Below are 27729 nucleotides of genomic sequence, written 5' to 3'. Positions count from 1 at the left end.
CATTTTTACTTTAACTTTCTTATGCATCTTTGACCATGTACCTTAAGTCTATAAATGCAAGTATATGGGGCGCCATAGTTGTCCGTAAATTCGAATATAATTCTGTCAAAAAATAGGGAATTAAAGAGTATAATTAAAAAAAGGATGAAGGTATTTACGCATATATATGCTCTATGCTTATTGAATAAAAATATGCATAGCTATGGTAAATAATTTATGCTGATAAAGACCATAAACAAATTGTTATATGTAAAAGTAGATAAATATATATATATATATATATATATATATATATATGTTTTGTTTGGTCATCTATCTACTCTTTAATATTACCGCTTAAATGGAAAACAGTGCTTGGTTTGGTAGGTAGATATCCTTTTTTTTCGATCAAAGTAAAAATCACCTATATGTATGACACTTGGATTTTTGTTATGTTTTATCCATTTTTCTAAAATTTCATTGGGATATAAAATACCATATTCTTTATGTAAACATGAGTATAAGGAGCTATTTTTAAAATCGTTATAATCAATATTTGATTCCTCGAAATGTTCAGGCCAATTTGGATCAACAACACCATAAACAGAAAAATATTTTGGAGTTGCATTTACGTTGTTACTTATATTTTCATGAACATGTTGTATTGAAACAGATGTAACATTAATAGTAGCTGGAAGATGTATAGTTACTTTTCCTGTATTCCCTTTAAAAGAAAAACAATCTCCTGGGAAATTTGAAGGTTTTAATATAATTGATGGGTCTTTTCCCATTGGTTTAACCATTCCATATATTTCTTCGGAGGGTAGAAATGAAACAATTTGGTTTAGGAATTTTTCTATAAAATCGTTTTTATTTAATGGATAACTAGTCATTTTATAAACAATCTTTGCTCCTAATGATTCTAGAGCCCAATCTATTTGATTATAATCTAATATAAATTCATTATATAGTTCATCTACTTTTTCTTGTAAGGTTTCAATAGCATTATAATTAGTTTGATTTATTTTTTTTATAAGATCTTTATCATTTTTGAATTCTTTACTATGAAGAGCGTTATCTATAGATTTATTTAGTTCTTCTTTTATATTTTTTATTTGGGAATTAATTTGAATGTTGATTTTTTTAAAGAACTCCTTTTGAGATTTTTCTTGCTTTAATGCCATATTTTTATATTTTTTTTCGTTAGATATTACTGTTGTTTCTGTAAGTTCATTTATAATATCTTTTTTATATATTTCTAAATAATATTTCATTTTATTTTCGACATTTTTTAACATTTTGAGTTCGAGATTTGGAAATATTTTATCTAAAAATGTTTTCGATGCTTCTGTTCTTTCTTTTAATATGTCTAACTCTTTTCTTATATCCTCTATTATGGCTAATTTTTTTGATATATAATTATTTCTGTTAATATTTTCTTCTTCTGTTTCTATTTGTTTCTTTTTATATTCGGTCAACAATTTCTTATTTTCTTCATCAGTTATTTTTTTTATGTCTTCAATTTGTTTATCTGCATATATATATACATTTTTTTTTTCATCACCTCCGTTTTTCAAAAATTCATTATTTTCAAAATTTGAATATGTTTTATTGGCTATGCTTATTTCTATATCTTCCATTTGTTTTTCCAGTTTAGAAAATTTTTCAAAAAAATAATTTTTCTGATGTTCTATTTTACTAGAAATCCCCTCTTCAATGCTTATTTGATTAGCGTGTACTTTGTTTTCTATCTCATTAAAAATTGTTTTTTTTTTTTCACTAACATCAATTTTTATATCATCAATAATTTTGAGATAATCTACAAATTTATTTTGAAATAGTTGATAATTATCTTGTAATTTCTTTTTGATATTTTCAACTTCTTTTTTCGAATCATTTTTAAAATAATCTATATCACTAGTTTTGCTAATTATATCATTTTGTAATGTCTTTAATTTAGATTCCATTTTTTTTAAATGTGTTTCTATCCTTTTAAAATTATTTTCTAATTCCTTTTGTTTATTTTTTATATTGGAATATGTTTCAGATACATTACCACTTTCCTTTTTGTTGATAAAATTTAGATTAATACTTTCGTTTATTTTATTTTTCACATCATCGAACAATTCTTGAAATTTCCACGCTTTACTGTTTTGCCTAGTGTTTTTATTTTGGTTAATAATTTTTTTATTACTCTCTTCTTCTCCTAGTTTGAGATACCCCATGAATTTATTTACACCATCATAACTACTTTTGGATGGAATAATTCCCCAAGTATCCAAATCTATTTTGGCATTGTTAAAAATAGTAATAAAGCCAGATATACAAGTAATAAGAATAGACAAAACAATCATAAAAATAGCTATATATGCTATTCCTTTTCTATCATTTAATATATCGTTTAAAAGCATACTAATATAATTAGCTATAATATTTACAAAAGACTTATTATGAGAACTTTCAATTTTTAAATCATACATTGGGTCATTATTATTTTCTATTTTATTCCACATTACCATCCGGCTAGTTAAAAGAACATTATTAGGACCATTTTTTTTTCTATTAAAATTATTTTTATTTGGTTCATTTACTTCTAAATCACTTAATGAAAATATTTTTATTAAAGTTTTTCGAACTCTTCCAAATTTTGTTTCTTTCGTTTTACAAGGTTTTAATTTCGTATAGTTCTTATTATTTTGAAAATCTTCATAACTATGTAATACTTGTATTAAAGAATTATCTTCATTTTCATGGGGGTCAATATTATAATTTGCTTCATTGTCACTATTCCCCTTTCTGCCCTTTGGTTTACTTTTCGATTCATTTTTTTCATCTTTTGCGTGACGTCTATTATTACCTGTATGTATGGTCATATTTATCAGATAGAGATTACAACAGTACTAGCTAAATTATTTTTATTATTTATATGCCTATATTAGTATTATTTATAATGTTATGTCTAGTACTAGGATGTACATTTTTTCCCTTTTTTCACGTATTACTCTTGTTCCCTCGTCCCCTTATATCTTTACATTTGATTTATGCACAAAAAAAAACATTAATGTATATACTTTGCCTATTTAATACCAATATATTCCACACAGTTGTGTTATATATCTACACATATACTTTGCTTTTATGAGCTATGCACGTTTATACAAATATAGAAATATCACAAAAAATGCTTATAATATAATATTTTTCGCAGTGTTACAAATCACATAAAAAATTTTCTATAAAATTTGTCCTAATTTTTTGACAAAACTATTAAAAAATGGGTAAAAATAGTGAAGGATGAAAGGGCCATTCGAGACAAAAGAAACAAATCACATAATCACCAAAAACGCTTCTTTTCTCTAGCCCTCACCCGCTCTTTTGTGCTCTCAATATATATATTAATTTATTTGCTTATTTAGTTATTTATTTTTATTTAACTCTCCAATTGACCGTTGAAGAATTTTATTATTTATGTAATTATTTTTTCTATTATTCATTTTGCGATTTATCTTTCATTATTCATATTTTACGCAATATTTATTCGCATAAAATTTTTATAGAACGTTTTTTTTTTCGGGCTATATAATTTACGATTTTTTATTTTAAGAAAAAAAAAAAAAATAATTCATTACACACTTCGAAGACGTTTATACATGCCTAAAAATATTTCATGAATATTCATAGGATTGAAATAATTAATATTAGTTTTTCACACACAGTAGTTACTTTTTCTTATATTGCTGAAAAAATAAAATATTATAATTTAGTACTATTAATATATCTTAGTGTATGTATATGCATATAATACATGAAATATATATTTATATTTATATGTATTCATTCAATAGATAAACTTAAACGTATGCTTGTAATATGTGCGTATACAAAGGCTTTTGCACACTATAATATAGGTGTTCTTCAAATCATTATTTATTGAATTTTCACCTTAACTACAATGTTGTTGTTTTCCGCCTTTCGTATTTTAAATAAATGCATTAATTTAATTCCATTTATTTAATTTATTCAAAAAAATGTTTATGTGGGAATGTCATTTTTTTTTAAGGGAATTTCTTTAGAGAAAATGTTAAAATAATATGGTCATGTATACGATAAAATGTGTTATGAAAATAAAAAAAAAACGGAAAAGAAACTACAATAAATCGAATATGTACATACATAAACGCATGCATGCATATATTTTTTTTCAAAAATATACCCCACTTTATTCTTATGCAATAAATTTATCGCCTTTTCACTATTTTCAAGTATTTGATTGATATGAAAATTAATATAAGTGGGCATCATAGTCTTTATCACTATAATTATTTACTTGATATATTACTTTACTTTTTGTATTCAGTATTTAAATAATCAAGTAAGGCTTCATTATTGGGTTTAAAAGATTTGTCTCCTTTTTTCCAATTGATTGGGCAAACATTACCACTTGTATCAACATGAATTATAGAATCTATAACTCTTAAAACTTCATTAACGTTTCTGCCTATTGATAAATCATTAACAGTTTTATGCCTAATTTTTCCTTCTAAATCTATTATAAATAACCCTCTTAAGGCAAAAGAGTTATCATATAGGACATTATAATTTTTTGAAATTTCTTTGTTTATATCTGATACTAATGTAAAATTAATATTTCCTATACCCCCTTTTTCGATAGGCATATTTTTCCATGCTATATGACTATAAACTGAATCTACAGATATTCCTAATAGTTCTACATTTTTTTCTTCAAATGATTTTACATGTTTATTAAATTCTATTACTTCTGTTGGGCAAACAAATGTATAGTTTAAAGGGTAAAAAAACAAACAACAATATTTTTTACCTATATAAGATGATAATTGAACATTTATGATTTCATTATTTTTATTTACTCCTTGTGCTGTAAAATCATGAGCCTTCTGAGTAACATGAGAAAACGATCTCACTGATCTTCTATATACGTTACTGAATAAACTGTTTAAAACTCTCATTTTTTTTTCAAAAAAAAAAATATATATGATAGTATATTAGCATATACTCACAATGTGAGAATGATACTATAAGTGAAGATTAGGTAGAAAAAAGATAAAAAATATAAATAAATATATTCTTATAATTTTAAACCGAATAGACTAAATAGTTTAAAATGAAATAAACGATAAGATAATAAAAAAATAACACATTAGTTTTAAGCTTATTCTGGTAAATGAAAAAAGATGGGTTAATGTTATATACATACAAGAATAAACAAATGAGCAAAATGCATAAGATGAATGAAATTTATTATGTTTAAAAAGGGTTAAATATACTTATATATTACCTTAATATAATATTAGTAAAAATAAAATATTAAAAAATTATAATAAATGAAATATAAAAAAAAATAGTGTTATACATATATGTGCCATATCAGGTTTTTAACTTTTGTTAAATAAATCTATTTGTAGTTTTGTGTGTGGAGTAAGAGGAAAGGTTTTCGAAATAATATAATTTTCATCAGGATTAAAAAAAATAATACATATATATATATTTACAGTATGAATAACACACCTTATCGTTATATTTCTCCTTTTTTTTAAGAAAATTTTATTCATTAGTTTTTATTTCGGCAATATGAGATATTACTCAGTTAGAAATAAAATATTAAAAAATAAAAATAGGGAGAATGATATGCTTTACAACTTTGTGCAATAAATGTTAATTTAAACTCTATATAATGTAGGATTATAAAAATTAGGCCTTTGGGGGGATAAAATATTTTTTTATGGTTAATAAAATATGAATTAAAACAAAACAAAGCATTATTTGATTACTTTACTTGTTTTATTTATATATTATTTAATTTAGCTTTTAGTGTGTACACTTTTTATTATTATTATTATTACTATATATGTATATAATAAAATAAAATAGTAAATAGATGAAAGTATAAAATTAAAATGCAGCTTAATGATGTAAAAACAAAAAACACAACAAAAACAAATAAGTATATAAATAGACACAAAAAAATCAAAATAAAATAAATTAAATAAACGCTAGATAAGGGGGTAAAAAATATATGTCACAATCAAATTTGATTATTCTATTATGTTTCTCTAATTAGCTAAAGCATATTGAAGTAAACTACTACTTCGTAATTTTGTTCATATAATAAAAATCTAATATTATAAAATATGTATGTTAGTATTTATACTTCATCATCAAACTCAGTGATATTTTCTAATTTATATGCTTCAGTTTGTTGCCTAAAAACTTCATTTCCAAAACCAGCCTAAATAAAATTAAGGAAAGAAAAAATAAAAGAATGAGAAAAGTTAAATAATTTTTTTTTTTTTAACTAAATGATTGCTATTCAGTTCTATTAAATGTTCAAAGAAATATATTTTATGTATAAAATTTCATATCATATATGCTTACTAGTCCTCCCAAAATTGCGCCTAGAGGGAAACAACAATTTTCAGCCTTCATTAAAGCCAAACGAATATGATGAGATGATTCGTCTTCTACATCCAATAAGCCAAATATAAATCCAAATATTCCTCCCATGGTAATTGTAAATAATAATATCATGTATACCTAAAAAAATATTTAAGCAAATAAGCATATAAATTTAGCTGTTAAAAAGGAAAATATGCTCAAAGATAAACATATAATTATATTTATTTTCAAATCGTATCATGTATAATACCTGTGCAGCAGATTCTATAAGTGGTCTAGTTATTGATCCTTGTATAAACCCTATTAGATAATTTATCAAATCTATTAAGCTAAAGGTTAAGGCAAAGGAAATACTAATTCCCAGGATGCAATAAATAGGAACTTTGGATATCGGGGAAAGAGAAAATAACCACGAGCGATCGAAGAATAAACATAATACTCCAGAAAATATTATCTATAAAATCAAAGATAATAAGGTCATATATGGATATTATTTACACATGCATATATTATATATATGTACTATGTCCGAGAATTAGTACCAATCCCGCTAGAATCATTAGTTGGTTTTTTCTGTTTTCAGCTTCATCTATTGCATTTGCATTCAATCTCCAAAAAATTATAATTCCAACAACAATAAATAGTATTCCAAAATACTGCAAAACAAATAAAGTGCCAAGAAATGCCAAATTGAAAAGTAAAACAATAAATAACGATATAATGTCGAAGAAATGCGAATTATAAATTAATATTTTCTGACAAATCGGTTTACTGGAGTATACACGTATATACAGAGTTATTATATATATAGGGGAAACGTACCATAGAGAAAAATCTTGATAAGGATACTTCAACTAATGTGCAATTGACTATCAAAGAGCACATAATACCAAGTATCATTCCAACTATTGCACTTATAGTTCCTTTAAAAACCAAGTCTTTTGTAAATTGGATTCGAAATCCTGATAATTTATCAAAATCTTTTATTTCCATATCCATTTTTGAAGTATTACATTAATAAAAATAAATAATTTGTATATAAAATGTATGATGTATTTATAATATGTGTTAATTTATATTAGTAATAAGATAAATGTGATGAAATGTATACACATAAAAATAATTCGAATAAAAACAATTATCAAAATATTTTAGCATAAATATATTATTCATACATTAATGGATATATGTACAATATATTTTCATGTACAGAATAATGTTTCAAAATATTGAATTATTTTTTCAATAATATAATAAATATAATATCCGTGTATATCACTTTTTTTTCGTTATTTTCATATATTTTTATAGCATGCTAAACAAAAAAATATATACATAAATATGTACATGGGAATTTTTATATGGGTTAAAAATAATAATGAATTTTGATGACTGTTTTTTTGGATATCCTTAAAAATGCATTTTCTTTCAAAAATATTTATTTTATTTTTTATTCTATTTTTCATTTTTTTTGTAATTATAGCTGCATAAAAACCATAAATACTAATATTATAATTATTTTTATTTTATTTTTTATATTCAAAAAATTCCCATTTTTTATACATACATTAATATTATGTATATTCTACGCATGTGTATAGTGCTAGCGTATGCGATTCTTATGCTATATGAAAGGTTATTACCATTAACACGATTTAATAACAACGTATAAAAATATAATCATAAAAAGAGCAATTTTTTTTGTAATATACATTTTTTAAATCCCATTTAAGGCTATATAATAACACTTATATATATATATAACATGTGTTGAGGATGATAGATTAGTTTGGATTATTAATAATAATAATATTATTATGTTGGTATTATTATATTTTATTAATGATGATAAATTAGCGTTTGACGTTAAAAAATTGTATTATATTTTATGTTTAAATTACATATTTGTATTAGGAGAAGAGATTGCTAGTTTGTATGTACTAGATAAAAATGGGGGAAAATAATAATATAATATAAAAAATATAGAATATGGAATAAATTTATTGTATGATAATACATATTTTTGATATTATCCCCTTTTTAATGTTATAAATTTAAATAATATTACATATATCTAGAAACAAGGTTAAAAATAATAAAATGGCATATTCATCTGTTTATGTTACCTTTATACATGATATATAGTTTATGATGAAAATAAAGTACGCATTAAAATTGTGTGATGCATAAATGTATTATTTTATTTTCCCGCATATATATGGGAGTAATTTAAAACTAGAATTATACTTTGAGATAAAAAACGTGATGGTACAAAATTCTGCATTCATAATATAGGTTACCTTTTTTATATACAAATTAAATGGATTAATATAATCCATAGGAATATATAAAATATAAATGTTATTTTTTTGCCTAATAACATGGCAAGCGCTTATAATGTTTGTATTATGAGTTAACGTGGTAATACTATAGAAAAATATGTATATAAGCATAAACACATATAAATAAGATAAATATAGATTGAATAATTAAATAAAATTAAATGTTCTATGATATAAAAATCACTTCTTGAATGCATACGAAAATGTTATCATGTGCAGGGAATAGGCGTGATGGTTGCATATTTGCAAGAATTTTACTACGGTCTTAAAAATATAAGAAATAGAAAAAAAATCTGTAATAATGGCAAAAATTCAATTGGGGCACAAAAAAATAAACATTTTGAAATTTATTACCACCATTAATAATATATATATGTATATATATGCAAATTTATTTAATGGCTCACCTATTACTCAAATAAATATTCCTTGAATTCATCAAGTTCAGTATATGGAAATGTCATTGAGTATATCAAAAGACTTTTTATTTTCTCGGGATTATTAGATGGGTCTTTATAAGTTATGTTTATGCTCCAATCTCCTACACTTATATTTAACTGAAATAAAAATATAAAAAGAATAGAACAATTTGTTATGGTCTTTTTCACTCGTTATTATGTATCTTATATTGTGATATATCCATATTATGTGTTTTTGATGAAATCTTATATTTCAATTTTGCACAAAATTTATAAAATTATAAGAATGTGAACATATTGCATAATTATATATCCATCAAATTAATGAAATATTAATGAAAGTTTTAAAAAATTTAAGAAAATATAAAAAAGGATAAACCATCAAAGAGATAAATAATATATGAATCAAAAATAACAATTCAAGAAAAAAAATATTATAATAAAAGAATTTTATTTACGTTGTTATTTTGAGCATTTCTGCTTCGTGATCGCAACTCATGGAAACTCATCTTTAAATAAAAAGGGGAGAAAAATATAATAAAAAAAATTAGTTAAATGTAAATATTATAATAAAGCAACACTAATGTATAAGTATTAGTGATAATGAAAATAAAAAGAATAGACTAACAAGCTTATAAAATAATGTAGAAAAAAACACAACTATTAATTTATGTGTGATGAACAATAGATGGTATACCTGATTGGACGGCTTTAAAACTTTTTGTATTCCATTTATCTTTTTAAGTTTTTGTATTCCTTTGAATGAAAATACCCGCTTTACACATAGTAGTAAAATTGAAATAAGTATGATGAATCGTATTCTCATTTTTATTATCTTATAGTCAGAATATTAATATAAAAATATACATTCAGTATAACTTTCACTTCACTAATTATTTCCTATATACTTTTTAATTTGCAATAATGTGTGTAAAAATATAATTAATGGTGATATAATAATATCTATAGCAATTTTTAGAATATTGATAATAATAATTGGTTAATGAAATAAATTTTAAAATGTGTATTATAAGGAAGTAAAGTGTCTTAATAGTTTTGTATAATTGGAATGGAATCCCAAATATAAATTGTCCATTTGTATTCCTTGATTTTTTTTCATTTTTTTTTTTTAACACTTCATTTATTGTGTATACACAAGTTTATAGATATAAACATACTCATATATATGTATAAAAAATTTTCATCAAATAAATTAGTGTACATACTGTCGTGTAAATTGATGTTGGTATTTGGAAAATTCCAAAATAAGCAAAAGTTAATCAGTATATATATTTAAAACAATGGCGATTTCTTTTTTCCAGTTTTAATCCCCAATAATTAAAACTAGCTGGAAATGTTATCGAAATTATTATATATTTCCACCGTTGCTTATACAAAAAAATTAGAATAAATAAAGCATAAATTAATTATACATTAATTTTTTTTTAAGATTTTGTAAATTGTTTAAAGCAACAATGTATTTATCACTACTCATAATATAAATATTTTCAAGTAGCCATAAATGCATATATCTATACATATGTATGTCTGATACGCACACAATTGTTATTATGTTTGTATAACATTTTGAATGGAAATAAATAAACAAAACAAGGATGAATTTGATATATGATTCTAAAAAAATTATAAAATAAATAATATATATAAAAAATTGTTAAACGTAGATTATATAGAAATAAATAAAAATATGGTAAAAATAAAAATATGGTAAAAATAAAATATGGTAAAAGTAAAATATGGTAAAAGTAAAAATATGGTAAAAATAAAAAAGGCATTTTTATATACACAAAAATAGGGGGAATACATTCACATTATGAAGAATGTTCATCATGACACATTTAATATATGTATTATTATAAATTAGCTAATAAGCATATGTTAAACAATTGAATAAAATGATTATTCGTGTTATATATTTATAAGCGATATCCTACACATATATTGATGTAATAACTATATAAACGAAAAAACAACTAAGAAATTAGTAATAAACAAACGTAATGGCATTTATAACATTTATAGTAATAACTTAAAACATTGAGCCTTCTATACAGGAGGTAAATAATCTGAATCATCAACAACTATTTTATATAGGTATGAATCATAATTAGTAAAATCTTGAATATTTTTAATTAACATTTGGCCATATATTCTATTACAAGCTAATAAATAGTTTTCACTTTTTAACCATGTAGAAACCATAATATAGCGATTTAAATCATTTATGGCATCTTTTCTTTTAATTATTTTTGTGTATAAATAACCAGGTTGCTTTTGATAAAACCTACAAAGATCCTTGAGTTTATCTTCGAATACTGTATCTTGATTCTTATTAACCTCTAAAAATGTTAAATATGCATATTTATTTTGCTTAAAAATTGGAAAAAGTTCATAAACAGTGTCAATGTCTGGATTTGTAAAACTATATGTGAATGCTCCTCCAATGAGAAAGCAAACGAATCTATTATACGTACGTATTCGAAAAGCGTTGTCAAATATTTTTCCTATCATTTTTTCTTCGTTCGTCGTTTTATCAGTTTATTAAGCTATTATTTTCCACTAGTTATCTTTATTATTATGTTTATTTGGTCGGTTTTCTTTCGTTCAGATTAGGTAACAACATGATATTTTCAAAAATTGGCAAAATATAAGTTATCGTTTGAAAACTGACTTATTAATATATAAATATATTTATATTATAAATGTATACATTTTTTCTATGTGATTTATTTGATTTCACTAAATGAATCCCCCTATTTTTTTATTTTTCTTATAGCTATAGGTCTGTGATCAATGTGTTGTTTTTATATTAATGATATAAATTCTGTATTATACTTGAATATATAATTTTATTTATATTATTAACAAAATGAGTGAAATTTTTCTTAGTTTTACAAATAAGCTATAAAAAAAATATAAAATATTTTTAGTAGGTGATAAATATAAGCCATCAACATCCCCAAATTACATACATGCGTGTATATATAAATATTAAAAGGAGAAAAAAATAAATAAAAGGCATGATTAAAAAAAACAAATAAATTATAATAAATATAAAAATTTTACATTATTTCAATACTAAGAATTAAAATTTAAATATATATTATAAAGGTTTGTCAAGTGTAAAATTTTTGGGGGAAAAGAGAAGGTTGGCTATGAAATATATTTGCCAATTTTCGCAATATATATAATAATTTTAATATTCTTATTATGTATATATTACACTTATAAATGTACGAAGACGCTCAACTATATTATTACATTTATTTTAACTGATAAATAACTAATTTTTCAGTAACTATATATTATTTACTTGCTTATTATTTTATTTTCCTTCAATATATTCCCAAAATTTTGCATTATAAATATTTGTAACTTTTTTGAAAATATGAATTTTATCTATAAGCACAATTCTCATATTAATTTCGGTGTATGTTAATATATAAAATGTATAATAAAGAAATATAACAAACCAGTGAGTAAATATACGTATAGAAAGAGGGAAATTAAATTTTATGCAAAAATAAATATGGTTATACATGAATAATTACGTTAAAAAGGTCCATAAATTTAAATGAAGGAAGGGGGAAAAAATGATTTCCAGTAAGAATCATATATAAAATAAAAAAAAAAGGCAGACCACATTACGTATATATGTATGGTATATTCATAAATGATATGACTAACAAACTTAAATTTTTATTTGTGTAGGATTTAGCTTCCCCATCAGGAATAATATATTTAAAAGGGTTTTACCGAGCACGTTCAAAAATAATTATATATATTTGAATTTTAAAAAAAGTTTTACAACCCAAAATTCTGATGAAATGTAAATAATCGAACGAAAAAATATAAACATGTGCATATGTGTATATCATACTTGTGCTTTAATTTTTTGTAATATTATTAATTATTTTTACAAATTATTTTATTTATTCATTTTACATTTTTTTAAGTAATGTGACATTTTTAAATCACGACAACCATGAAACAACAGTCAAAGCACAAGTAGGAGATAGCATATTAAAGGTCGCCCATGAAAATAATATTAATATAGAAGGTACAATAATATAGCTATTCCTTATATAGTCTACATATCTACATACAAATATATCCCCTATTCATAACTTATTAACTTTCTTTCCTTTACAAAGGCGCTTGTGAAGGTTTTTGCGCATGTTCAACTTGTCATGTAATAATTGATGACGAGTTTTATGAACTTTTACCAGAAGCCCAAGATAATGAGCTTGACATGCTAGAATTAGCTCCGTGTATAACTGAAACGTAATATATCATATTATATGAATTTTTTTTTTTTCCAACATATATAAATATGTATATACGTTTACTATGCTAATACATTTTATTTTTATTTTGATGACCAAGTTGCAGCATTATACAATAATCATATATATGGATTCATTTTTTTTTTAGTTCTAGATTAGGTTGTCAAGTTAAACTTACTAAAGAATTAGATGGAATAAAAATAAAACTCCCACCGATGACTCGAAATTTTTATGTAGATGGTTATGTTCCTACACCACATTAATTTGTTTTTTTATTATTGTTTTTAAGAATTGTTTCTGAAAATAAATAATATATGCACATACACATTTATGTGTTTTAATTATTGAGCCATAATGTGCGTCTATTTATTTATAAAAGGTAAAACAAAAAAATGACAAAAATGATACACAAAACACAATATGAAAATATATGAAATTATATATGTATCCATATAAGTTAGAACGTGTACATGTATTTATATAAACTTATTATTTTTTAAAAATATTTAAAAATATAATAAAACATTTTTCCCATATATTTCTTCAAGCTTATTGGTAATAATGTAAAATTTTTTATCGTAGAAACTTCTTTAAACTATATTTGCTTTAATGTAAAATTATCATTTAAAAAAAAAAAAAAAAACATTAAAAAGGGTTTAATATGAGAAAATATACAATTTTTCTTTGGGTCAAAAAACGGAAATAAATATATGCAATATTAAAGGTATTATTCAATTATTATAATTTCTATATTTTTTTTTTATTTATCGTGGTTACTTCTTTTCCTTTTGGGAATGATTTTGTTTCTCCTTGAGCTTATAAAAAAGAACAAAAAATATATCATGTATCTATAGTTTGTCTAGCAATGTAATTATGTTAATTTATGGACATAAATGCTTATACATTAACTAGTAAATTAATATAAAACTGAAAGATATATAAATTTTGTTAATTTTATACTCGATGGATTTTAGAAAAGGCAATATCTATGTCCTCTTCATTTGCTAAAGATATTTCCTCTGAATTGTCTAATTCATTTATATCATCATTCTTAAAAAAAATGAAATAAAATATAAATTTCGGTTAAAAATGTGAATCAAAGTTTGCATAAAAATTGGCTCTTTAATTTTTTTTATTGTTTTCTCTTTTTTTTTTACTAGTATAGATCTTTCCAAATCATCTAAATAGGTCCAATTTTTCCCAAAAAATGAAAAAAAAAAAAAATAAACAGATAATTATAGAAGGAATACAATATACTCTTAAATTATTTAGAAAATAAAAATAAAAATAAAAAACCTGCGTCCATGCTATTAATAATTATGTAAGGTACAGGGTTCATATAACTCATTTCATTTTCATAATCTTGATCTGATGATAAATATAACGAATCGTCGTAATCGTCCTTCTCTGGAAATTTTATTTCAAGATCAAGTCTCTTATTATATTCGTTCTCTGCCAGTAAAATAATAATAGTTTATGGATAAAAAATCATTTTAGAATTATTATGATGAATATATATATATATATATTTATTTATTATGTGAATATCCATTTGTATGTTTTATAACTTTTTTAGAAAATTGTTTCTTATTCTCTCAAATAGTTTTAATTAATTTTTTTTAAATAAACCTGATTGGTGCACGTTTTTTTCATCACGCACATCGAATAATATATTTTCTAATTCTGTTAATATAGCTTTTGAATTTTCATGAATATTTGACAATTTATCATATGAACATAATACACTAGAACAGTTATATAAAGCATCATTATTTTGAATTTTGACAGAACCACTTATGTTAAGAAATGAGTAGGCACATATAAACAGAAGAATAATTTTTATTCTAATCATTTTGGCATGGATAAATAATTTATGACAAAAAATATATATTTTATATAGACAGAACAAAAAATTAACACCTTTTATGCTATCTCATACTACTATGTATGCATATACATACACGTTGATATCAATATGTTGACAAAGAGTAACAAAATCCAAGAAAATATTTTTCAGAATAATATATATTTCCAAAATATTAAAACAAGGAATTTTATCTACTTATTACGTATACCTATTTTTATAAAGATATAAATTGACCAAAGCTCATATCATATACTAAGGTTAATTTATATGTATGTATTTTATCAGAAACAATGCAATTTACCATAGCTTAAAAATGAAAATGTCTTAAAATGAATATGCAGGTGTATCTACACATTCATATAATAATAAAAGGGTTTGTTTACTTTAATTTATGTATTATATATAAAATTTAATTAATAAATATGAGGTCATAAGATTTTATTTGTGTTATATAATATTATTGTTAATTAAAATACTCATCATATATAATAATGGTATATTGTAGTTAATTTTGTTAAATATAATAGGGACAGACCAACAAAAATATTTATTTATATTATTTAATCTTTTGGGTGTTGTTGTCCATTTTTAGACAATAAGATTATATGTTTATCATTTTTCCCCCAATGGAAAAATTGTCATATATATGTAGCATTCAACCTATTAAATATGTTTTGGAAAGTATAAAATAAATTATATATATACATGTGCATATATCCATTTTAATGAATGGTATACATAAAATTTTAAATTGCTAACAATTTTGTTTCCTTCTAATTTATTTTTTTTTTAATTTGTGAATATAATATGATAAAAATTATTACTAAACTTGTATAGTAATATGTAAACAGTTTTTGATAGTTAACTTAAAGATTTTGTGATGAAAAAATACACTAAGTATTTTAATTTTATTTATGAAAGCCACAAAAAAAAAATTTATTTATGTACAATAATTTTTTCGTTCTTTTTTCTATGTTTATTTTTTGTTTTTATAAATTAAGAATATGAATATTAAGTTTTAAACGTTAATTAAAAAAAATAGCGGAAAATTTTAGTCAAAATTGTAAGCACGTAACTATTTGAGTACCCTTCATTTTAGTTATATTTTTTTTAAAGCCAAAGTATGTGCTTATCCAATTAGATAATCATATTTATTAATTTTTAGTTTTTTTTTATATATTTATATAATCATTAAATGCATTTTTAAAATTTATATAATAAATAAGGGCGAATATAGAAGTAGCACGATTTCCTGTATTATTGAATATTTTTCTATATTTATATATATTTTTTTTTTTCAAAAAGTTTTCTCTTTCTGGATTTTTATTTATTTGGTTATTCGTTTGGGTTGTATTGTAAATCATTTAGTTATTTTCTTGCTTATTTATATTTATTTTTTCACGTTTTATTCTTCCTTTTTTTAAAATAATGGAAACAAACGCAAGCATTGATAATCGAAATAAAGATAACATAAAAGATAGTTTAAACTCAAAAATATTGGAGAGTAATAAATATGATGAAAATATAGTTAAGCATAACAAAAGTTCATTAATATTAAGTAGACAATTCTATGGGATAATTGGGGGAATAACTGCTGGAATTTTGGGACTTCAAGGGATAAAAGGGTTTCTCTTTTTTTCAGTATTTACATTAATAGGAACATTGATGACATTTTTTCATATTAAGAATAATTATAAATCATTTTTTTCTAGTAAATCATGCATATTTCTGAGTGATTTTTTTAGTGGACTTATAGTAAGCATATCATATTTGTTCATGTTGTATATAATAAATGTTAATCTGTTGATATGACTATATTTATGTATAATGGTTTATTTTTTTTATTTATTTCTGTAATATGCTTTTCTTTTTTTTCCTTCCCCTTTTCAGTCTTTTATTTTATTTTGGACCCTATCCTATGACATAATATACATTTTTTAAATGTGCACATTTTGAGAGCACATCAATTTATATTTTTTACAACATCCTACAAAATTACCATTTTTATTATTATTGCACAGTTTGATCATATATATATTTTTGTTTATGTTTAATTAACAAAATATAATAATATGGAATTGAATATAAAATTACATGAAGAATATTTTTTAAAGAGCATAAAAGAAAAATTAGGATCGAAATCTAAAAGGGACTATGCATCGGATAAATATGAATCAATTTTGATTAATGGAGTTTTTTGGGTTCTTAGTGGAATTTTAATAATGAACAAGGGAAAAAATAGTTTGAGTGATATTTTAGAAAAAAATGTAATAGATATGTTATATTTATTGGTAATGCAATCTTTGCAAAAAAAAAAAATTAAGGAAGATATTATTTATAATTATAAAAAGAAAAATAAAATTCTGTCAGATAAAGATATAAATGAAGTAATTAAAATAGTAAAACGAAAAGCTTATGATGATGTTATTAATATAAAGATAGATAATGAAGGGACAAACATATCAATGGACAATATTTCTCATTATAATGGTAAAACTGATGAAAATATAAACCGAATAGAATTCCCTAAAAATAAGGAACAAAAAATTAATATAACATTTAATACTAACGAAAATACAACTAATGATTTATTGATAAAAAATATGAGAGAGATTGATAAGGTTGAAAAAAAGAATCTTAATTTATTCCAAAATGCTACACATTTATGTGGATTTAAAAATAAAAAAAAAATAAAAAAAAAATTCATTGTATGCGGTTTTAGTCCATGTAATAAAAAATGGTTATATGAATCAAATGTAATATCTACATTAAGTGCCATTCAAATATTATTTTTAATAAATAGAACAAGTGAAAATGATATAAGCACTAAAACATTGTTAGAAATATACAATTTTATTAATTTAATGTTTGATGAAGATAAAGGATTTTATCATTTTTCTTTAAAAAGTTTCTTATTACATTTTGATGGTGACATGCGATTTGTTTTTTGCTCATTATCATCTCTATATTTTATAAATCTATTATTATCAAAAAGAAATATATATATATACACTAATAACAATACTCAAAAATGTATAAATTGGATATTAAATTGTTTTAATGTTGATGGAGGGTTTTCAAAATTCCCTGGATCAGAGTCTCATGCCGGAACTACATTCTGCGCAGTTAATTCGCTAAATCTTTTGAAAGATAATAATAATAGAAGTTTTTTATTTACAAACAAGTTAATAAGATCCAAGTTGATAAGGTGCAACTAACAAAAATAAATACGTATACATGTTCAAATATATATACATATGCACATTATTATAAAAATTTAAACACATTTCATGGTTTAGGTAAATTTTTTCCTAACCCTTTTCAATAATCATAATATTTTAAATATTTTTTTTATTTCTTCCTTTTTCTATATATAGGTGGCTATGCGATCGATATGAAAATCAAGGTATTAATGGGCGAGTTTCTAAGAACCATGATGTTTGCTACTCTTGGTGGGTTTTGAGTAGTTTAGTAAGTCTCAAATGTAATTTAAGTAAACTTTTAAATGTAAATATATTAATAAATTTTATTTTAAAATGTCAAGATAAAGATAATGGTGGATTTTCAAGAGTTCAACAAAATAATAATTATATTAAAAGAAGTGAAGTTTTCAATTATTATGATAAAGAAAATATATCCTATAAGCAACCAGACTTGTTCCATAGTTTTTTTGCAATATCAGCATTGTCAATTATTTATTATAATATTCAACATTATAAAAATAAAAAAAGTGACAAATATGATATATTTGGTGATATAAAAATACCTAAGCACTTGGAAGACCAACTAATTCAGCTGAACGATGTTCATTCATCTTTTGCAATGCCTGTATACATGACAATTTAAATATACCGAAAAAAAAGGACAAAGAAATAAATTTTAATTATAAATTCACACAGAAATACAAATGTATGTGTATATTCCTTGTATTATATTCGAATAGTTTACTCCTTTTATTGTTCTAATTTTATTTATTTTTCATGTTTATTATTTTTTTTTTAAACATTTTATGTAATCATAATTATGTTTTTTTTGTTTGTTATAAATTTAAAACGTTATTTTTATATAAGTTATTTCTTTTAACATAATTTTTATTTATAATTTCACATTCCTGGAAATTAAACAAAAATTGGTACAATCCTTCCATTGTTATAAACAATTGAAAAATTATCAAATATACATTTTTTCGTTTGTCAAAAAAATTACTTTTATCTTCTACAATTTGGTTGTTCCCTTTTTTACGCACGAAATAAAAGAATATACATTGGGTCAAGGAAATATAATAAAAAATGGAATATCCATATAAAATAAGATTTAAATATTTCTCGGGAAATTATAATTTAAGGGTATATATAAATGTATAATAATATTTTTGGAGCTTTTAGGTTATTTTTATTTATTTCATTTTTTTACTAAAATAAATGTAGAGGGTGTACCAAAAGGCATACTATAAGTATGTTCTTGTGTTTGTAAGACGTTTAAATAAAAGTTCATTGAAAATAAAGTTGACTAATATGATCATAATATTTCAAAAAGTTAGAAACTAATAATTCAAATGGTTTAATATATCTATATAATTATTTATGTACTATTAATAAATGAATATTATTCGAAGGAAATTTCACAATTATTTTGCAAAGAATAAATTGGCACATATTTTGAAAAAGGATGAAATTAACTTTAATGATATACACAAAAATATATTTATTGGAAAATCGAATTATAATGGATTAGGGGTTTTTTCATTTGCTGAAATAAAAAAAAATGAGATAATTGAAGTATGCCCAACAATAAAAATAGAAAATGAAAATATTCCAAATAATTTGATTGATTATTTATTCGAAAATTCATCTGAAAATGCAAATAACGAAATTGTCCAAATTATGAATCCTTCCCAAAAAAGTATAAATTATAAACTTTTTCCATTGGGTTATGGCATTTTATACAACCATTCTGATACCCCTAATGCTTTTTTTCAAATTGTTAAAACCCCAATGAGTAATGAAAATGTATAAAAAAAATAACATGAAAAAAATAACATAAAAAAAATAACATAAAAAAAATACATGTCCACTGTAACAGGGTTAATTTTATCTCTTTCATTTGGAAAAGTAACTGTGTTTAACATATATCATTTTTATTTGTATTATATTTATCGTTTATACATTAATTATTATTATTATTATTATTATTATAGGAAACGGTTGCTTCCAAATATATTATGATACTTCGCTCTCTGAAAAAAATTGAAAAAAATGAGGAAATTTGCATATCCTATGGGAATACATGGTGGAAGGTAATAACTTTATTAAATTTGTGTTAATAAACAAAATACATAGTATTTTTTATATAATAAGATAAATCCCAAAACATATTAAGAACAAATTGAAGGAATATGTGTACACATGTTTTGTTTTTTTTTGGGGGTGTATACAAATACTTTTTTGTTCTATGCATGTATATATTTATCATATGTTTACTTTGTTTATTTGAAAATATAAAAAAAGAAACAAATTGTTAAGTAAATAAACCAATATAATATGTAATTCGGTACACAAATCTACATATGTACATTTATTTATTACGCATTATTTGTAATTGATCAATAAATAAAACAAAAAAATAGTAATAAAAAATTATATTACACAAAAAAAAAGAAAAAAATAGGCAAGATAATGTACATCGCATATATAACCCTATTTTTCATATATGTATTATTTTTTCTATTTTAATATTCATTTATAATATTTTTGAATATTTCATACTAAGAATATAGCATTTTCTTTTTTTTTTTTTACACATCCAAAGGATAGAAAATGGAAGCCTCTTAATGAAGAACATATCACGAGACAAATATTTTATCCCTCTAACGAAAAATAAGTTATCTTAAAAGAATTCGTCTAATTATGGATAGAATTAGTATTGATAAAGTTATATAAACAATAACTATAGAGGATAGGTAAAAATAATTTGGAAGAAAGTAATCGTTTATCTGAAAGAAGAAGAAAAAAAGTATATAAAATTAATTAAAAGATAAAAATGATGTTGTTCTAATAATCCATTATTTCACGTCATTTTTTGAATCCATGTATTTTTGTATATATACAGTACCGTGATATGCATTTCGAGAACGAAGGAAGTCCACATGGAAACATTGCATTTGATACAAAAAAGAAAAATATTTCTGAAAAAAAAAAAAATAAATAAATATAAGGAAAAACATGATAAATATTCTAAAATAATAAATGTGATAAAAATATTTGGATAAACACAAGTTCAGTCAATTAACATGCATAAAATTCGTTCAATTGCATATCTGAGGATTTTCATTTTTTTTCTTTGTCTCTTACTTGAACAAAAAATTAATTAATGGGTATAAGTAAAAGTTGTAAAAATCTGGTTCTTCAAAGAATTCTAAAGCTTTTATTTTTCTCAAATTGAATATATAAATAAGAAAAATAAAAGAAAAGATCATTGGAAAAAATACATGTAAAAAAATATAAATTTGACTAAAAGGCCAACAATATCTTCCAAAGCCAATATAACCTGAAGTTAGCGGTAAATTATTTAACATAAATCTATGACCGGTTAAAAAAAAACTATATTTTAAGATTAGTGATGATAATAAGTAAAAACTTGTTTCATTAATTAAAAAAAATGAAATACTTGGAATTAACTTAGCAATTTGTATTTGTATAATATCTGTTTGATCTATTATACTGGATTTATTTAATAAAATATTTTTTTCTTTCTGAAGATTTAAATATATTTTTTCTTTAATTTGTGTATTTACATGCTTATTAAATTGTCTGTCTACATTAGTATTTTCCATAATCCAACTTATTTTAATATTATTTATATCCTCCTTTTGTTTTAAATCCACAGTATTTATAAAGTAAAAATAAAAGAATATCAATGTTGTATAAAAAAATATAAGTATACTTAAATTTGTATTACTATATATAATAAGAGATAATTGTAGTAATGAACAAAGTGTGATAAAAAGTGTTACACCCAACTCGTTCATTTTTTTTATAAAATTTCCAATATTTTTATTTTGTGTTTTCTCCAAAATATCACTTTTTCGTAATATAATAAATGATATAAACGAAAATGTTAACATGTACATAATTAAAGGTGTCCAAAATTTTGCTATTTTATTTATTTTAATCAAGTAAATAATAACGAAAAAATATTGCAATGTCCATATTATTATTGTAATCAATTTTATTTTTTTTTTCAACATTTTATTGCTCCTTCTCCTTAATAATAACATACTTAGTATATAAAAAGTTGTTGGTAAAATTATATTTAACGCAGATCTGTTTATAAAAAATTTTTCCATGTCATGTTTGAAATATTCTGATCGGAAACTAGCCATAAAGTTAACTAACAAAATAGCTAGCAACGGTATGCTCCTAACGAAAAAATATATATTTTATTTTTATTCTTACATGGGTATATGTAAAAATGTAAATGAAAAGTTTGCACACAATATTGCATAAGATATGTGAAGATATATGATGTTGCAATTACCTGAAGAGATAAGTGGATATTCTATAATTTTGGAATATTAAAGAAAAAAATACGTAAAACATTATAAGGATATGAATAAAATATCTTTCTTTTTCTACATAATTAAAAGATATTTCACAAAAACTCCAGATAACAGAAAATACAAAAAAAAAGTTGCTTCTTAAAATTTGTATAAATTTTATTTTGTGTAAGAAAAAATAACTTGTATTTATCATTTCATTAATTAGTTTTTTTGAAAATATGATGAATCTATGAATTAAGTTTATATTTTTATTTGAATTATTTTCAAATTTATTGAAGTTTGCTTGTTTTTGAATATTGTTTTGTGGTTTAGTTTCGAAGAATGGCGTATCAGGTTTTGCTGAAATCGAATCAGGGTTTTCATTTTCTTGTATTATTTCTACTTCATTCAATTTACTCGATATTAAGCTATTAAATACGATTAGCATTTTTGCATGTGTAAAAATTGAAAATATATTTTGATCCTTGGATTTTTTGAAAAAAAGTATATATCCAACAAACAACAGAAATAAAAATGAGAGTACCATAATATATAATTTTTGTTTGTAAAGATTTAGAAGAAATAAAATAGAGAATGCAAGAATTATAGAAAGAACAAATCTTCTACTACCGATTGATTTATTATAATAATTTAATTTGGAAAAGAAATAATATATGCTAAAAATTATAAAAAAATATATATTTGCAAATAGACATAAAAATAAAAAATAGTAATTTTTTAAAGAAAAAATATAATAAAAATATCTTTGACTAAGATCCATTGCTTCTCTAATTTTATTTATATATTCTATATATTTTTCTTTTTCCTTTATTAATATTTCTTGGTTGTCTATAAATTCCTTATGAGGAATGAAAAAAGCAGATTTCTCATTTTCTATATTTTCCCACACATTTTTAATAAGATAATAGTCATCATTTTTTATAATTCCATACATTTTTTCATATTCATTTAAATATCTGTTTACTTGCCACATGTTAGCATAACTCAGTTCACTAATATAATGCAGATTTAACAAATCATAGTATGTATGTGAAAATTTATTCATTTCTTTACTTTGACTTGAGTGTTCAAATTGATTATTACTATTCTCTACATTGTTTTTAGTATTTTCTTTTATATCTTTGTTAGGGTGGGCATTTTTTTTTTCAGTGTTTAGTTTCTTCTCTTTTTGATATGGTATATTAGTATCACTATCAATTTCATATGCATTCGGAATAAGATCAAGAATAATATTCCCAATGTTGCAAAATGGTAAGGTAGAGCCAATTAAAAGTGATAAAGTACTTATTAAATTTACTTGTTTTGTATATTTAACATTATAAAAATATTTCCTTTCATGATTTAAACTGTTTAAAGAGGAATGATATTTTCTATAACCTATTATATCATTTTTATCATCTTTTGAATTTTTATATTTTGTAATAAAATCATGATAATTAAATAAATCATCAGAAGGTCGATCTTTAGACATTCTCTTTGTATCACCATCATTTCCATAGTCAAATAAAACAAAATTTCGAGAATTTATATTTTTATCAAGATTTATTAAACTTAATGGTGAATAAGCAAACAGAGAACTGTTTGTTTCGTCTATGTCAATTCCACCATGGTTTCCTGAATCCAATTGTCCATGATCACCAAACGCTATAAATAATATATTTTTATTATTTTTTTGAGATTCATTGATTTTATTAATTATATCTTTTATAAATAGATCAAAATTTATTAAAGAATTTTTCATATTTTCTGAATTTGTCCCTTCTACATGGCCTATATGATCAACTGCTAATAAATGTAAATAAATAAGGTCCCAATCATTTTGAGAATATTCTTGATAAAAATGATCTTTGGATTTAATATCTAATGAATAAAAATCAAATATATTAAAGCTTTCATATACTAATTTTTTTGTTACTTTTTTTGTTAATTTTGTAATCGTATCATCACCAATAGCTGTAACATGTTTTTTATTAATATATAATTGATCAATAAAATTATCTTGTATATTATCATTAGGATTGAAATTTTCATTGACATCCATGTAATTTGATATACTTCCTACTAGCATTGATTTTAGTCGGGCTGTTGTAAGGGTTGGTGGGTCTGCTTCAAATCGAAATAATCGAGTATTATTTTTTTTTTTTTTTAAAATGTTATGTAAATTTATCATATTGTTTAAATATAATTTAATTTTTTTTTGTTCAATGAGGGTATTTATATTTTTGTTTCCATTTCCTACCTTTTTCCCACCCCCATTTTTGACCATCATATTCGATTCCCATTCTTTATCATAATTTGGATCATAAAGTGTAAAATCAAATCTTAGTGAATCAATTAAAAGGATAACAATTTTATCATAAGGTGGATTAATGATTGAATAGACATTTTTATTCGTTTTCAAATATTCTACATATTCATTTCCAAATACATTTTTGCTGAATACATCCAAACTTTCTGATTTATTTAAAATTCCCGCTTTTGAAAATAAAAACCCATTAATATATGAAAATAAAATCAAGACATTTATTAATAAGATCGAGGAAAAGATTATCACGTGATTTGTTAAAACATTACCAAATAATGTAAATTTCCCCCCTTCTTTCATTTTGTATTTTATTTTATTTTATAATAATCAATATTGTTTCTAACATCGCTTAATTATTCTGTTTAAATTTTATTTCTTTTATATTTTGTCATAAATTATGTGTGTGAGTGACGATATTACATACTTATGTGAAAAAAACAATTATGAACAATAATGTGTATATCCATACATTTGCATATAACGAGTATGCAGCTTTGAATGTGTTAAAATTTCCAAATAAACAAAAAAAATGATTTAATTTGAATGTAATGCAAACATTATAAAGGGAATGAACTATGCTAGTCATAAAGATATTTTTTTCTTTATGCACATAAAAATAAAAAGCTCATTTTTTTAATTCTTTCATAAAATATATGCATATAATACTATAAAATATATTTATATATATGTGCATGTTATAATAATTTTAATATTTTACAATTTTTGTGTATTGTGCTTGATTAGTGATGCTCTATACTGAAAACCAAATTGCTTTTATAATTGTATTTTTAAAATAATAAAAATAGATGATTGTATATGATAGTTAGGATATGTTCATGTGCTTATTTACGCATATACATTTTTTGTAAACATAAAAATAAAATAGATAAGTCAGTAAATTTAATAAATAAATAAATAAGCAGTTCACAAAAGTTCGCGAATAAATATAATAGGAAAAAATAGTGAAATAAAAACTTTGAAGAGAGATAGAAAAAAATAAGATTATTGTTCTTTGTAAACGATGATAAAAAAATGTGGGCCTAGAATAAGCTGCACAAAATTAATAGATTTTACACAATACACTGTAAAATATACACCTAATGGTTATTAAAACGGAAAAAGGAAGTTTCCTTCAAAACATAATAAGTAAAAACTAATCTAAGTATAAATAAATAGAAAAATGTTTAAGTTTCGAGAAATAAAAAAGGGGTGGAATGAATTAGGAAAAACCGCAAAACTAGTTTATGGATGTTTTTTTTTCAACATTGTTTTACTTGTTGGTATAACAACTAGAAGACATATGGCAAATAAAAAAGCTGTTTATTATTACACTGATAAAATAATTGATTCAAATAGTGAAAACGATGATTGGAAATGCTATAATGTCGCAAAGCAATACCGTTATGAATGTGCCTACATGAATGAGTACGAAAAAAATATTCCATAACCAAATGTTTGCATATACTCATATATAAATACATATTTCATTTATTTAAGCGCGTCCTATTTATATGCATACCTTTTCATGAAAATAAAAACTATCCATATATTACCCACAAATAGTATGAATATAATATTAATGCTTTTCTTTTTTTTGATACATTTTTAGGGAAATGGAACAAGTAGATATATGCCAAAAATTACAAAATGAATTAGAAGTATGTAGAGACGATTTATATAAATACATAAAGAACGATACACCAGCAATGAAAAGCATCCCTCATATTATAAACAAACCAGGATGGATAAAAGAACCATCATGGTTTCAAAATATTAAAAAATAAAAAGTTAATTGATTTTCTTTTTGATCATATATATGTGTTTATATTTAATAGGTCATATAAATTTATTAATCTACATATGGCTATACTTTTTTAATCATAATAGAAAGAGATGAATCATGTATGTTTATCTGCTAAGATGTTATATATCATTTGATTTCTCTTTTTTTCTCCATAGAATGTGAATATGTATATATTATTATAATATAATTTTTTGATATTTTTCATTTCTTTATTCCTTCCGTAAAAGATAAGTAAATTATATTTAATATTTTTCAATTATACGAGTTAAAGAGGATAAAAAATAGTTTTTGCCTTTTAACCTTTCATTATTATTATGTCCAATTAATTTATTAATTTGTTTTATTTATAGAATTGATAATATTCTTTATAATTAAAAGTTTTTCGTAGTGTGTCAAATGTTTTTTCTCATACATAAAAACTTTAATATTCTTTTAAAATGTATTTTTTCAATAATATATATAATAACATATATATGTAAATTATATGTTTATAGTTATAAACGTATTTTTTATATGGTGATAGGTTCAGAGGATAGTAATATGCCTTTTTGTGAAATCGTATATATAAGCTGTTGCACCTTTTGGAAAAAATATTAAATAAAAAAAACGCTAATATTTGTATGTATCATATAAATACATATTATATATATATTTTTAAATATTTATGAAAACTATTAAGGATGATAATATATAGATATTAATAACTTGAATAT

At 22.3% G+C, this 27729-nt stretch overlaps 12 protein-coding genes across 12 annotated transcripts; 5 read left to right on the top strand and 7 right to left on the bottom strand.

The window, feature by feature from the left end:
* Positions 1–5: 5 nt before the first annotated feature.
* On the bottom strand, positions 6–2852 carry PY17X_1433100 (SUN domain-containing protein, putative; the record flags this gene model as incomplete). The annotated part of the gene is made up of 2 exons (XM_725575.1): positions 6–102; positions 334–2852. 2 exons carry the CDS (start codon positions 2850–2852, stop codon positions 6–8), a joined length of 2616 nt encoding a protein of 871 aa, XP_730668.1.
* A 1467-nt stretch (positions 2853–4319) lies between these two features.
* Positions 4320–4967, bottom strand: PY17X_1433000 (thioredoxin peroxidase 2, putative; the record flags this gene model as incomplete). The annotated part of the gene is made up of 1 exon (XM_725574.1): positions 4320–4967. The coding sequence occupies one exon, from the start codon at positions 4965–4967 to the stop codon at positions 4320–4322; it is 648 nt and encodes a 215-aa protein (XP_730667.1).
* A 1196-nt stretch (positions 4968–6163) lies between these two features.
* Positions 6164–7413, bottom strand: PY17X_1432900 (conserved protein, unknown function; the record flags this gene model as incomplete). The annotated part of the gene is made up of 5 exons (XM_022957560.1): positions 6164–6247; positions 6394–6552; positions 6665–6868; positions 6957–7070; positions 7237–7413. The coding sequence occupies 5 exons, from the start codon at positions 7411–7413 to the stop codon at positions 6164–6166; spliced, it is 738 nt and encodes a 245-aa protein (XP_022812931.1).
* A 1753-nt stretch (positions 7414–9166) lies between these two features.
* Positions 9167–10001, bottom strand: PY17X_1432800 (conserved Plasmodium protein, unknown function; the record flags this gene model as incomplete). The annotated part of the gene is made up of 3 exons (XM_022957559.1): positions 9167–9313; positions 9634–9684; positions 9873–10001. The coding sequence occupies 3 exons, from the start codon at positions 9999–10001 to the stop codon at positions 9167–9169; spliced, it is 327 nt and encodes a 108-aa protein (XP_022812930.1).
* A 1241-nt stretch (positions 10002–11242) lies between these two features.
* PY17X_1432700 (conserved protein, unknown function) lies at positions 11243–11707 on the bottom strand (the record flags this gene model as incomplete). Its single annotated transcript, XM_720376.2, has 1 exon — positions 11243–11707. The coding sequence occupies one exon, from the start codon at positions 11705–11707 to the stop codon at positions 11243–11245; it is 465 nt and encodes a 154-aa protein (XP_725469.2).
* Positions 11708–12789: 1082 nt separating this feature from the next.
* On the top strand, positions 12790–13745 carry PY17X_1432600 (adrenodoxin-type ferredoxin, putative; the record flags this gene model as incomplete). The annotated part of the gene is made up of 5 exons (XM_022957558.1): positions 12790–12799; positions 12908–13025; positions 13153–13256; positions 13351–13480; positions 13631–13745. 5 exons carry the CDS (start codon positions 12790–12792, stop codon positions 13743–13745), a joined length of 477 nt encoding a protein of 158 aa, XP_022812929.1.
* A 310-nt stretch (positions 13746–14055) lies between these two features.
* PY17X_1432500 (conserved Plasmodium protein, unknown function) lies at positions 14056–15334 on the bottom strand (the record flags this gene model as incomplete). The annotated part of the gene is made up of 6 exons (XM_022957557.1): positions 14056–14086; positions 14260–14297; positions 14443–14532; positions 14640–14662; positions 14779–14934; positions 15112–15334. The coding sequence occupies 6 exons, from the start codon at positions 15332–15334 to the stop codon at positions 14056–14058; spliced, it is 561 nt and encodes a 186-aa protein (XP_022812928.1).
* Positions 15335–16777: 1443 nt separating this feature from the next.
* On the top strand, positions 16778–17290 carry PY17X_1432400 (ER membrane protein complex subunit 6, putative; the record flags this gene model as incomplete). The annotated part of the gene is made up of 2 exons (XM_022957556.1): positions 16778–17104; positions 17240–17290. The coding sequence occupies 2 exons, from the start codon at positions 16778–16780 to the stop codon at positions 17288–17290; spliced, it is 378 nt and encodes a 125-aa protein (XP_022812927.1).
* Positions 17291–17421: 131 nt separating this feature from the next.
* On the top strand, positions 17422–19195 carry PY17X_1432300 (type II protein geranylgeranyltransferase subunit beta; the record flags this gene model as incomplete). Its single annotated transcript, XM_724779.2, has 2 exons — positions 17422–18557; positions 18727–19195. 2 exons carry the CDS (start codon positions 17422–17424, stop codon positions 19193–19195), a joined length of 1605 nt encoding a protein of 534 aa, XP_729872.2.
* A 752-nt stretch (positions 19196–19947) lies between these two features.
* PY17X_1432200 (histone-lysine N-methyltransferase, putative) lies at positions 19948–20672 on the top strand (the record flags this gene model as incomplete). Its single annotated transcript, XM_022957555.1, has 2 exons — positions 19948–20358; positions 20547–20672. The coding sequence occupies 2 exons, from the start codon at positions 19948–19950 to the stop codon at positions 20670–20672; spliced, it is 537 nt and encodes a 178-aa protein (XP_022812926.1).
* A 558-nt stretch (positions 20673–21230) lies between these two features.
* Positions 21231–25512, bottom strand: PY17X_1432100 (GPI ethanolamine phosphate transferase 3, putative; the record flags this gene model as incomplete). The annotated part of the gene is made up of 4 exons (XM_022957554.1): positions 21231–21341; positions 21461–21533; positions 21700–22767; positions 22886–25512. The coding sequence occupies 4 exons, from the start codon at positions 25510–25512 to the stop codon at positions 21231–21233; spliced, it is 3879 nt and encodes a 1292-aa protein (XP_022812925.1).
* An 880-nt stretch (positions 25513–26392) lies between these two features.
* On the top strand, positions 26393–26996 carry PY17X_1432000 (conserved protein, unknown function; the record flags this gene model as incomplete). Its single annotated transcript, XM_724775.1, has 2 exons — positions 26393–26637; positions 26822–26996. The coding sequence occupies 2 exons, from the start codon at positions 26393–26395 to the stop codon at positions 26994–26996; spliced, it is 420 nt and encodes a 139-aa protein (XP_729868.1).
* Between the last annotated feature and the right edge of the window lie 733 nt (positions 26997–27729).

This window comes from Plasmodium yoelii, assembly GCF_900002385.2.
Source record: "Plasmodium yoelii strain 17X genome assembly, chromosome: 14".
NCBI lineage: Eukaryota > Apicomplexa > Aconoidasida > Haemosporida > Plasmodiidae > Plasmodium > Plasmodium yoelii.
This window is presented reverse-complemented; position numbering and strand designations above follow the sequence as displayed.